The following is a 12578-nucleotide window of genomic DNA, read 5'->3' as shown; positions in this document are numbered from 1 at the left end:
GCTGCATTGGCAGAGGGAGAAATCTCCCTAGGAATTTCCTAAACTGATGTGAGAAATAATGTGACCACTACCCTATATTTTAGTAGACTCTTGTCCATACTAGTTCAATGATTATTTCAGAATTATCCAGTTTAATGTGATTCAAGAGGAGTAGCAATTAATTCCCAGATATTTCTTTTAAGGATTCTATTTAAGGATAATCAACTAATCCTATAGCATAATACAATTAGAAGTAATTTTATGTAAGTTTTAGTTGAATAGGTTCTTTCTTCTCATGTTAAATTTATATTAAAACTTTATAACTTGTCAGTATGATGCAAGATTAGAGAAACAAGCCCTCACTCTAGGCCTGAACATTTAGGCACTGTATGACAGAAATGTTACAAACTTAAGGCCCTCCATCCTATGTCACTTCCTTCTTGTGACCCATTCTAGGTGGGCCTGGGATAAGAGGCTGGATGCAAGAATTGGCAACTTACCTCAACCATATCAGCTCATGGCCCATTGCTAGAATGATGCCATGAGGATGGCATGTAGATGGGCTGATTGTCATGTGCCCACCCTGATGTCTTGTAGCAATGTGACCTGTGGTTTGGAATACTCAGAGTTTAGAATACACTATTGACTGTCTAGGCACATGAAGACTGGGTTGGACTCTAACGAGTATAAATGGTGTATTCTGGAGAAAGTAGGCATTTCAAACTGTGAGGAAGGTCTAGGATCCTAATGGTTGAGGGGGGCCAGGTCCCTTTAATAAAGTTATTGGCTTAGAGTTCTACCTCAGTCATTCTATTATAGATTGGACAAATTTCTGGCATTACATTGATGAAATAAATTTTTTGGACCAAAAATTGTTAAACTAGTTTAATTAATATTATTCTTCACGTATATTACAGGCTTTCAGGGATGGGACATGGGAACCTATCCAGCATCATCACCAATATTATCACAGCCTTGTCATAAAGACACCCACAAAAGACTGTGGTGGCATAGTTTATAAGGAGCTGGTCTTAGAACCAAGTGTAAGTCCACTGTCTGACAAACCTGGTTGTGGAACCCTGGACAAGTGATGTATATTCTCAAAGTACCAAGCAATTCTGAAAGACTTAAATTGCAGGCCAGTTGGTAATGATTTATATAGCCAGGGGGACTTTTCTCACTAGAAATTCCTTATGTCTTTGACATCAAAGGTCTGGTCTGAACATTTCTGTTCAATATCTAAAACATACACACACATACACACACACGTGTATCAATCACCACACACATATATCAATCATCTGCTGGGCACTTGATTCTATGTGGAGGCAATCATAGGGCATGTGTAGCTTAGCAAATAATCACCAACTATTTTTTAATGACTTGAGTTTGGCAGGAAGCTGAATGTATGCATTAAGTTGTGAGTGCATTTTCCTGTAGTCATCATATCCACATGCACGTCAAGAGAAATTTAGCTTTGATGTTTCTGCTCCATTTAGAACTCCATCATTCAAATGTCACTTTTTAAGCTCAGGAGCCCTTGTTCTTTTGAAACAGATGGTACATTGTGATTGGTTAGGTAAGGAGGAGTTGCCTTGAAAAGCATATCAAATGGGAATTTGTGACTCAAAATCGTTTAAGAAATAAGACCTGTAGGATATAAAGAAGCACATTGATTTTTAAGCCTTTTGAAAAGAGCTTCTTCAGTTCCCACACTTCTAAATCACTAGGAAGTGCCCTTAAGTCCCACAGCCTTAATGATGAGCTGTGGGCATGCCTGCGAAACACCAAAGCAAATCCTCAGGGCTTGGATTTGGAAGAGTTCAGGGATGTCATGACTAGAAAGCTAGCTTTAGGACTCTTGGGATAGCTTTTCCATGGGCCAGTCAGGTCAGCCATCTTCAGTAAAAGGTACACAGCAATTATTCCTTTATTTCCAGGGTACCATAAACATCTAGATAAACACAAAGCAATCATGTTTATAAGGTCAACCCTTATGTCTTTCTTCTCTTTGACTGTCACACCCAGAAAGGCAGGGACCATATCTTATCTAATCTTTTCATTTCTTTTGTTACTATTACAGTGCTCTCAACACAGCAGAACACATCAGTAGGGTAATTAAATAAAACATGGTGATTGAAAAAAGGCATATTCACCTTAGTGATATCTCTTCTGTAGAATTTTTCAGCTCTAACCAAATTGTACTATCTACCTTCCCCTGAAAATGTCTTGTACTTTTTTATATCTGCTCACGTGGTTCCCTTTTACAGCTGGAATGTCCTTCTCCTTTCTCTGGGCCATCAGAGTTGTCGACATTCTTCAAGGCAGCTCAAATTCTACCCACTCCATGAAACCTTCCCCAATGAGCACTTAGTACAATTCCTGGGACGTATTAAGTGTTTAATAAATGCTTGTTGACTTGCTGCTTTGACTTGAAAATACCTCCTGGAAGTCATTACTTTCTCCTTACTCTCTGTAATAATTTGATACTTGTATCCTCATATTGCCTGATACAGTGAGTTTCATTCTTTCTTTCTCAAGAAGTCTTCCTCTATGACTCAACTCTTCATCTTATACAAGTAAAACTGTGTCCCTTCCAAATCTTACTCCTTTCCTAACTTTCCTATTACTGTTGAGGGTACCATTATTATGACAATCACTCAGATTTACAATCTAGGTGTCCTTGACTCCTCACTCTCTCTCACTATCCATAGGCAATATGCTGCCAAGGTCTGTCAATTTTCCCTTTGTAACATCTCTAACACAGGCTCCCCCTTCTCTCCTATGACACTGCTACCTGCTGATGCAGGCTCTCATCAATAATCTGCTGGTTGGTATGCTGCTAAAAGTGTCTCTTCATTCTAGTTCACTCTCCATTCAGCCACAGTGACCTTCTTAACTCACAGGCCTGACCATGCTACAACCCATCTAAATAAACTCCAGTGGTTTCCTGTTGGCTCTAGGATCAAACACAAAACCCTATCGTTAACGGTTTAAACCACTTCATAACCTGCTCCTTCCTTTCCAGTGTTCTTATATCTTGAATTCTACCTAGATTCAGTAACTCTTGTCTCTTTGTTGCTCCTTGTCCATGATACTTTATCTCTTAACCCTGGACATTTTCATTGGTTGGTCCCTCCATATCTGGAATGCTCATCTTCTTCATCTCTTCATACTGACTTCTTTGGCTTCTGTCAAGTCTCAGCTAAAAGTCTCACCTTCTTCAGAAGGATTTTACTGATTCCCTTTAATTCTATATTTCCTTTTTTGATTATTTCTAATTTATGTCATATATTTTATATGAATAGGTACACATATCTACATAAATACCTATCTTGTTTGTATATAGATGTTTGCCTATTGTCTCCTCTATTAGATTGTGAGCTCCTGAGGGTAGGAACTGTCTTTTATTGTCCCTTATATCTCCAGAATACTCGTAACAGTGATTTAAAAAAAATAGTTTCCTAATTGGAATCTAGGATAAATGACAAACTTCTCCTTTTTGGCCTTTAAATCTTTCAAATCTGTCTCTAAACTATCTTTCTAGGCTCATTACACAGGACTTTCTTTCTTGGAAAATCTGTGTTCTCACCATACTGGTCTACCTGCCATTCCCTGGACAGTACATTCCATCTCGTCTCTGAATTTTCTTGGCCAATTCCTCCTGTGTGGAATCCACTCTTACATGAGACTTATTTCAATAACTGATAACTCTGGTTTCCAGTGTTTTTCCAGAAATGATTATCTGGCATTTATTTATTTATATTTAAGTATCTGTGCTCATATTCTTTCCCTCCAATATGATGGAAACTTCTTGGGGCACGAGCTGCTTTTGTTTTTGTGGGTAGGTCCTTAAATATTTGTTATATGAATTTCTATTTATGTGTAATCTGCTCTGTGAAAGATTGATTTTGCATTGTCAAATTTATTACCACATGAAAAACTGGTGCCTTCTAAGGAATGCATTTGAGGAAGTCCTATGACATTCAAAATATGGCAGAAAATGTCAAGATCTTGGTTTAATTCCAGAATACTTAAACTACTTAAAAAAGAAAAACCAGACCCATCAGGATCCTCTTTCATTTCCCCTTTTAAATGTCAGTTTGTGGGACCCAGACAATCTCCAAGAAATCCTCGTGGCCTTCCCTCAAAGGATGATGAGTTATTTGTTGCTCAGTCATTTCAGTTGTGTCTGACTGTTTGTAACCCCATTTGAGGTTTTCTTGCAAAGATACTGAAGTGGTTTGCCACTTCCTTCTCCAGCTCATTTTAAAGATGAGGAAACTGAGGCAAATAAGGTTAAGTGACTTGCTGGAGGTTAGACAACTAAAAGTCTGCGGCCAGATTGAAATTCAAGAAGATGAGTCTTTCTAACTCCAGGCCTGGCCCTCTATCCAATGAACACCTAATTACTCCGAATCCTATGACTTTTTTTTTAATCTATACTTTCCTTAGACCTCATTGGCATTTGACATTGCTATTTAATGCTTCTTGAAATGTTCTTCTTACTTGGTTTTCATAACATTACACTCTCCTGGATTTTTTTTTTACCACAGTTTCTCCATCTCCTTTCACTTTTTTCCTTCTGAATGAGTCTTGAGGCTTAGTCCTTCACCCTCTAATCATCATATTCTCTATATTCTTTCCAAAGAGAGGAAAATAGGTTCACTTTCATGACCTCATCTTTTATGCCTAGAGAAAACTTCTCTCTTACCTTAGTCCCAATTAAGGGCCTTCCTTGATTTAACCTTCCTGCTTTCTTGTCTGATATTATCCTCCTTCCTAGCCCAGTATAAAGACAAACTCTGCTTTCCCCATTTTCTCATAGTACTTAGTACTCCTCACCCTCCTTTGTATCGCAGGTATCTCTCTCTCCTCATTTAGATTGTAATCTCTTTGAAAGCCCAGACTGTGTTGTAACTTTCTATCCCCAATGGATGGGATGTTTTATATAAGAAATGTTGTTAAATTGAATTGAATGCTACTCTCCTGCTCCTGAAGAAGTACCTAGTCTTAGAGATGAAGAGAATGGAAAACCTTCGGAGTACAGAAGTGAATTCATCTTTCAGGGCCTCAGTTTCTCTCTCTGTAGACTGAAGGAGTAGATAACCTTTGAGCTTCTTTCATCTTTGCCTCTATGACTGGGATCTGCTTTAGTCTAAGCAGGAATACTTTAGGAATGAGGAATTAAAATTATTCAAGGTATCTTCTCATCAACCAACTCCAGGCAGTACTGGGAAACACATAGAGGTTAGACCATTTATTTAAGAGTTCCAACACAAACAAGCCCAACTCCTGAATTTCTTACATTTTTAGTAAATGCTCGTTGATTGGGTTAACAGAAGGTGGAACTTTGATTTCATGAGGTAGTAGTTCAGTTCTTGACATGGTAACTAATAATAGTGAGCATTTAGATAGCCTTTAAGGCCTACAAAATCCTCTACAGATATCATATCCTTTGATCTTCAAAACACCCCAAGAGGTAAATGCTGCTCTTGCTCCCATTTTACACAGGGGGAAACTGAGGCTAAGCGAGTTTAAGCAACTTGTCCAGGGTTACCCAGCTAGCAAATATCTGAGATGAGTTTAAATTTGGGTCTCCCTGACTTCAAGTCCCACACTCTTATCCACTGCGCCACCTAGCTGCCAATCTTTTATGCATTTATTTCAAATATTAATCTCCTTTGAAATGAACAAATACCATTTGTTCAGTTGGTTCAGACTGACTCTTCACGATCACATTTACAACTTTCTTTGGAAAGATACGGTAAGTGGTTGACCATTTCCTTCTCCAGGTCATTTTATAGATAAGGAAACTGAGGCAAACAAGAGTTAAATGACTTGCCTAGGGTCACAAAGCTAGTAAGTGTCTGAGGCTGGATTTGAACTCAGGAAGATGTTTCCTGACTCCAGGCTCAGCACTCTATCCACTCTTTGGCGTTCAGAAAAATAGATTTTTAGGAATGACTTTTGTCTTATTAAATTGAACCCAAATGAGATGATCGCTAAGAATCTGACTGACTCTTCAAAATATTTAAGGTTTCTAGTATGTTGCATTGATCAGATGTCATAATTAACTTTCTTCCTTTTGTAATATGCCTGCAACAAAAAGTCCTCTCCTCTTTAACCTGTTAAATCAGTTACCAAAGAATATGTGGAGGAGCCACAGTGAGGCAATAGTTTATGTAAAAAAGATTCAGGATCCTCAAAGAATAGAAAGCCCAATATAAATCCATGAGATGATAAGGAATGATTAATGTAATATTGGATTACATTATCAGAAGTAGGGTTCCCAGAAGAGAGAATGAATAGGAATACTATATTCTGCCATGATCAGACAACATCTGAAGCACTGTCCTTAGCTCTGGGTAACATTTTATTTTATTTTTATTTTAAAAAACCCTTACCTTCCATCTTGGAATCAATACCGTGTAGTGGTTCTAAGGCAGAAGAGTGGTAAGGGCTAGGCAACGGGGGTCAAGCAACTTGCCCACAGTCACCCAGCTAGGAAGTATCTGAGGCCAGATTTGAACCCAGGACCTCCCATCTATAGGCCTGGCTCTCAATCCTCTGAGCCAACCAGCTGCCCCCTGGGTAACATTTTAGGAAAGACTTTGATAAGATTCCTAAAGGTAGATAGCAAGAGTGAGGAGAGGACTAAAGACAATGTCATATAAAAACAGGTTAAAGCAGTAATTCTCAAATTTAATGAACTCAGTAAGTCTTTTATACTCTTTAAAATTACTGAAGAGCCCAAAGAGCTTTTGCTATGTGGGTTGTATCTTTTGACATTCACTATATTAGAAATTAAAATTGATAAATTTAAAAATACTTATGTAGCAATTAATTAAAAAGTTAATAAATCTAATACATGCTAATATAATGCATTTTTGTGAAAAATAAATATATTTTTCCAAAGCAAAAAAATAGATTAAAAGAATGGCATTGTTTTATATATTTTTATCATAAAAAACTTCTATCTTCTGTCTTAGAATTGATACTAAGTATTGGTTCCGGGGCAGAAGAGTGGTAAGGGCTAGGCAGTTGGGGTTAAGTGACTTGCCCAGGGTCACACAGCTAAGAAGTGTCTGAGGCCAAATTTGAACCCAGGGCATCTAGTGTCTAGACTGGATCTCTATCCACTGAGCCACCCAGCTATCCCTGTAAATGTTTTTAATATATGACTGAACAGAAGAGATCTGCTTCTGAATGAACTCTGTTGCATTCTATTGTTTTGCAGTATGCTATTATTATGAAAATAGTTTTATCTTCGAGGACTCCTTAATATGGTCTGAGGGATTCCTCAAGGATAATCACACACTTTGAGAGCCATTGGATTAAAGGAGCTAAAGATATTTAGTGTGAAAAAAAGAAGTCTTAGTGGACCCATACTAGCTATGTTCAAGGGAAAGGGTTATCAAATGAAATAGGGATTGTACTTATTTAGACTGACTCCAGGGGTCAAAACTAGGAAAAATAATTAGAAGCTCTAAGGAGGCAAATTTCACTTTTAATGCACAGAAAAAAATATCTAAATGGTTAGTCTGAAAGTAGACTAGTGTCTTCTTCAAGCAAAGCCTGGGTGACCACTTGCTAAGGATACTGTTGAGGGATTCATGTTCAAGTACAGTTTACAGTAAATGGTACATTTACTGTACATGAATACTGTGATTTTTTGATTTTCTGTGGTTTGAATTGCTATTAAAAAAAAAAAGAATTCCTAACTACCCATTAAAAGTCAAATCAAATGAAATCTTTCCCAGTCTCCATGTCAATAAGAGCTTTCCAATTTGGATGCATGACATTTTGTATCATAGCTCTCTATCGTACTCATCATAAAGTAGTAAATAATGATAATAACTCACATTTCCATAGTGCACATGAACATGCATTATAACTCTGTGTGTATGTAGCTAACCTCCCTATTAGATCATAAGTCCTATGAAGATGAGAACCATGTCTTATGTCAACTTCAGGTCTCTCCTACCCAGTGCTACCACAGTGTTATTCATAGAGAAATGGCATATTGTTGAATGGATAAATGAAATTCATAATCTCTTGAAGCCTAAAAGTCATCAACTTGGAATCTAAATTGGACTATCCCACAGAAAAATGGGATTTCTTGCTTCTGTATTCATGAATTGTAATGGGTAGGGTGGGATGAGGATGGAATGTGAAAAAGCAATCATTTGAATACAACTTTAGAGATAAAATAGAGTTGTAGTTATGTGGAGTCTATATGATTAGAATGATCAGGAATACAACAAACAACTCAGTATTTTTTAGCAAACATTATCTATCCAAATTTCCAGGTCAAGGTGAAAATTATCGTGGGCTGAGGCAAGTTTAAGATGAACTGAAAGAGTAAGGCAATTAAGATAAGAAGATTTTCAAATAGAATTCCATCAGCTAAATTCACAGGAGTATTTACATCTAATTATAATATATCTATTAGAATAATTATCTGAAGTAGCAACCAATGCCATAGTTACTTCAATACCAATTAGCATAGCAGTTTTTGTGGTTGTTAAAAACTTTGGGATTGAAAACTATTTCCTAGAACTAAATTTATGGGAATTTCATCATCTAGTCTTTTTTTTTTCCTTTTTGAAGAGGGTGGGCCCACTTTTTCCGGGATTAGTGCATTTTTACCTCAGGACATAAATTTATATTTGTTACAAAACTTGGAACTTAAAACTTTCCTCTGAGTCTTGGAAAACAATACTCATAAGTTGCCAGTGAGACAAATGAGACAAATAATTACATCACACATATTTCAGTAGGATGGAGGAAAATGACAAACTCTTACCAAGTAATCATCAGGCTTGATACCAAAAAGTTCTCTGAAATATCGAAATGCTATTGGAGCATATGTCTTAAATCTGAAGTCTGGGTAGTGATGAGCTGGGGTCAGATTGCTCCCTTCGCTAAAATTAAAATTAAAAAAAAAGAAAAAGAAAAAATGCACATATGAGAAATGTTGATTTTAATTTCAAATTATAGGAAGTTTTCTTTTATCCTCCAGGCCAATTTCTCCTCTAGAAAATTTTAGTTCTTTGTAGTAGGTATCTTGATTCACGTACACCACATATCCATTGACTGAGAACAGAACAGATGTCATCTCAGTGAAAGCCTCCACCAAGCAAGCTTTCCTGCCAATCCACAGTATGTAATGAGCTGTGTGAAGGCACCACAGATTTGACATTCTGTGTGGCCTTCCTAAGGGATGGTATTCCATCAACCTTGGTGAAATTGAGTAAATGATGGAAGTTAGAATTTGTGCTACTTTAAACAGAAGGACATTGCTCTATGTTCTGGCACCCAGAGGAACTGAGCCATCACATACATGATTGGTTTGTGTTTTAGACATTTGTCCAAAATAAACTATGAAGCATAATAACAATAATATATATTGTATAATTGAAAATCTGTTACCCTAAAAAAAGAAATACATTTCCCAGGAGCCCACTGACTTCCTGTCATTATGTACTTCCTTTAGATAGGGGATATTAGGCAGGGACATGGAAGGTCCCACCTCTTTACTTCCTGTCCCAAGCTTGGTGGTGGCAAGGTGGGTGTTTCAACTGGCTGATCAGCCATCGGCACATGGTCTTTATTTTGTATCTTCTTTATTCCTTGATTTCTAATAATGATTAATACATCTCTTAAGATATAATATTTTTATTATTGAGATTTAATTTTAACTTTTACATTGATGGCAACCACCAGTTAGAGAAGAATCTCTCAAATTTTTAAGATAGCCTAGATAAATTTTTTGTTAAGCCACATTTCTCTTGCCAAGGCTTTTTGTCCAACCCACCCTTGCAAACTCCAAACTCTCTTTGAAGCTGCTGCCTTTTGCTTAAATACCTACTTTTTGCCTGATCATCCTCCCTATGGGCCTGGCTGTTTTAAGTTTGAGGACTCTTGTCTATCTGTTTGAGCCCATGTTTGTGTTCCTAGTTCCTCACTGCTGACTCTGGCATTGCTAATACTTCTTCCTCCTGACCTTCTCAACCCAGATTGCTCACCTGGACTCATTAATACATCTCTTAAAATAAAATATTTTTATTATTGAGATTTAATTTTAACTTTTACATTATGTATATATACATATATACAATGATATATAATGTGTATGCTCATTGAGTGAAATTTTAAAATCAGGAATGCATATAAATTATTTTTTAGTATATTAAAAATGAATGTTTGTTAAAGGAGACAAATACAAACAACTAATTTTGGTGATGATAATAGTAACATCTGCATGTCTCTTTGTAACTTATATTGGGTCAGTTGGGCAAGGACTCAGACAACTGAAATGACTGTTCATGGTAGGACAATATGTAGCATTTGATAAATTTGGCATAGGTTGTCAATAAATATGGAATTTTTTTAAGGTATTAAATATAGAGGGTTAATAAAAACTGTGACCAGTAGCCACATTATTCTCATTTGCTTTCTACAATGGACAAAATTAATGGCTCATGGGTATGGTCATCGTGTTTCTTGTAAAGCGTTTCATCTTGATTTCTCATTTTTTTCATTCATTCTCCTTACTATTGATTTCTCATTTCTTGCATTCATTTTCCTTCTTACTATTACTATTACAGTATTCAAAATCCAGTCTCCAGTTAAATAAGAAACTGGTAAGAGGATAAATGAAGTGTAACTGAATGAATGCATGAATAAAATGAAATAGGTTTATAGCCTAGTGATTGTCAAAGATCAGAGCAGTGACCCATCATGACTACATGAGACAGATGGCATATGATACTACCTGCTTTTCAGTAGAGAGATGGTAGACTAGAGGCATGGGATGAAGCATATATTCTTAGGCATGGCCAACATGTTGATTTGTTTTCCATGATTATATTTATTTGTTACAATGGGAAATGAGAGTAAAAAAAAAATTTTTTTAAACCCTTACCTTCCGTCTTGGAGTCATTATTGTGTATTGACTCCAAGGAGGGAGAGTAGTAAGGGCTAGGCAATGGGGGTCAAGTGACTTGCCCAGGGTCACACAGCTGGGAAGTGTCTGAGGCCAGATTTGAACAAAGAACCTCCCGTCTCTAGGGCTGGCTCTCAGTGCACTGAGCTACCCAGCTACCCCCTATAGTAAAATTTGAAAAATTAATAAAACACTTTTAAAGGGGAGAGAGAAGGGAATAAACATTTATTAAGCACCTACTATGTACCTTCCATTATGCTAAATGCTTTACAAATACTATCTGATTTGATCCTCCCAACAACCCTGTGAGACAAGTTTTATTATCCTTATTTTACAATTGGGGAAACTGAGGCAGGGGTTAAGTGCTTTAGCTAGTTAAGTGTCTGAAACTGGATTTGAACTCAGGTCTTTCTGACTCCAGGCCTGGCACAATATACCCTATACCAGCCAGCTGTCTGTTTTTTAAAGAAAGGATTATCAGAGGGAAGAAATAATGTTCAACTTTCTAGTTGCTGGTTACTTTGAGTATGTTACAATGTTCTTTCCTTCCCACTGCTTCCATTAATTTACCTTGGTTTTCCTCTGCTTTAATGCCTCATGTTTCTCCTCATTGACTGCTGAGACAAGTTCAGCTAATGTTGAAGAAACTGTTAGGTTTCCCTGGTGCTCCCTCTGTCTCTGTCTCTTCCCTTCCCTCTCTGTCTTTGGGTATGTGTCCTTTCCTTAGGCAAACATACTGCCAACTGGTGTAGAAATTGGCAGAATATGGTTAAAGACGAAGCAAGCCTTCCTTCAGGTCTCATTGCTAAATATGTTGAATTATGAGAAGTTAGAAAAGAGTCCAATATCTCAGTGTCTTACACAGAACAGGTACACAACAAATATTTCTTGAATGAATGAATAAAAGAAGAAGAGATTTGGAGGGCAGATTGTTGTTAAAATAAGTGCAATAGAAATCTCTGATTTGGTAAATATTATAATAGCAATCTAATAAAAACCAGACCAAAGTCAACCAGTTCAGGGCTGAAAGCTTAATATTTATTGGTCTTATTCAAAATCCTTATTTTTTCACGGCAAGATTCCCTTGGCTTTCATAGGCTATATGTCAGTGCAATATAAACCTAGGTATGTCTTTACCAATCTAGAAAGATTTCCCTGCATAGTCTTGGGAACAGACTGTGAGACAGTGATCTGAGAACAGTGTTGGTGGACCTTTTTGAGATTGTGTGCCCAAATTGCAACTTTAAGCTGCTTGTGAGCCCCCTGCATTACCTTAGAGGGAGGAAGTGCTCGCATTGGGCGGCGGGATAGAGGGGTGGAACATGCATTCTAAGACCTAGAATCAGCTTATCCAAGTATGGATAAGCCAGAAGGCTGACCATCAGGTGGTAAAATGTACTGGTCATGGCAATTCATGAAGACAGTCTCCTCAGGTCCCATAAGAGTTCTGTGATTTTTGTTATGAGAAGGTTAGTTATACCAAAGTTCTAGAGATCTCTAGAACTATGGTGAGGTACACATGGTATCATAAGTATCAGTTAGTAATCATGGTATTAGAATTTTCAAATGCCTGAATTAATGAAGACAAACAGCCCAATTCTTGGATAACCCTAGAGTTATTTATTTGTAATGAATCACAGGTCCCCAT

The 12578-nt window shown here is 37.1% G+C and overlaps 1 protein-coding gene across 2 annotated transcripts in view; it reads right to left on the bottom strand.

Moving 5' to 3' along the window:
• PIP5K1B (phosphatidylinositol-4-phosphate 5-kinase type 1 beta) overlaps window positions 1–12578 on the bottom strand; it is a 345785-nt gene that overhangs the window by 144093 nt on the left and 189114 nt on the right. For both annotated transcript variants that reach the window (XM_007498579.3, XM_056806233.1), the window contains exon 5: window positions 8789–8906. In XM_007498579.3, the coding sequence (XP_007498641.1) occupies window positions 8789–8906 (118 nt within the window). The remainder of the gene's footprint in view (window positions 1–8788; window positions 8907–12578) is intronic.

Source organism: Monodelphis domestica, chromosome 7 (assembly GCF_027887165.1).
Source record: "Monodelphis domestica isolate mMonDom1 chromosome 7, mMonDom1.pri, whole genome shotgun sequence".
NCBI lineage: Eukaryota > Metazoa > Chordata > Mammalia > Didelphimorphia > Didelphidae > Monodelphis > Monodelphis domestica.
Note: the sequence above shows the minus strand (reverse complement) of the source record. Positions and strands in the feature narration are given on the sequence as shown.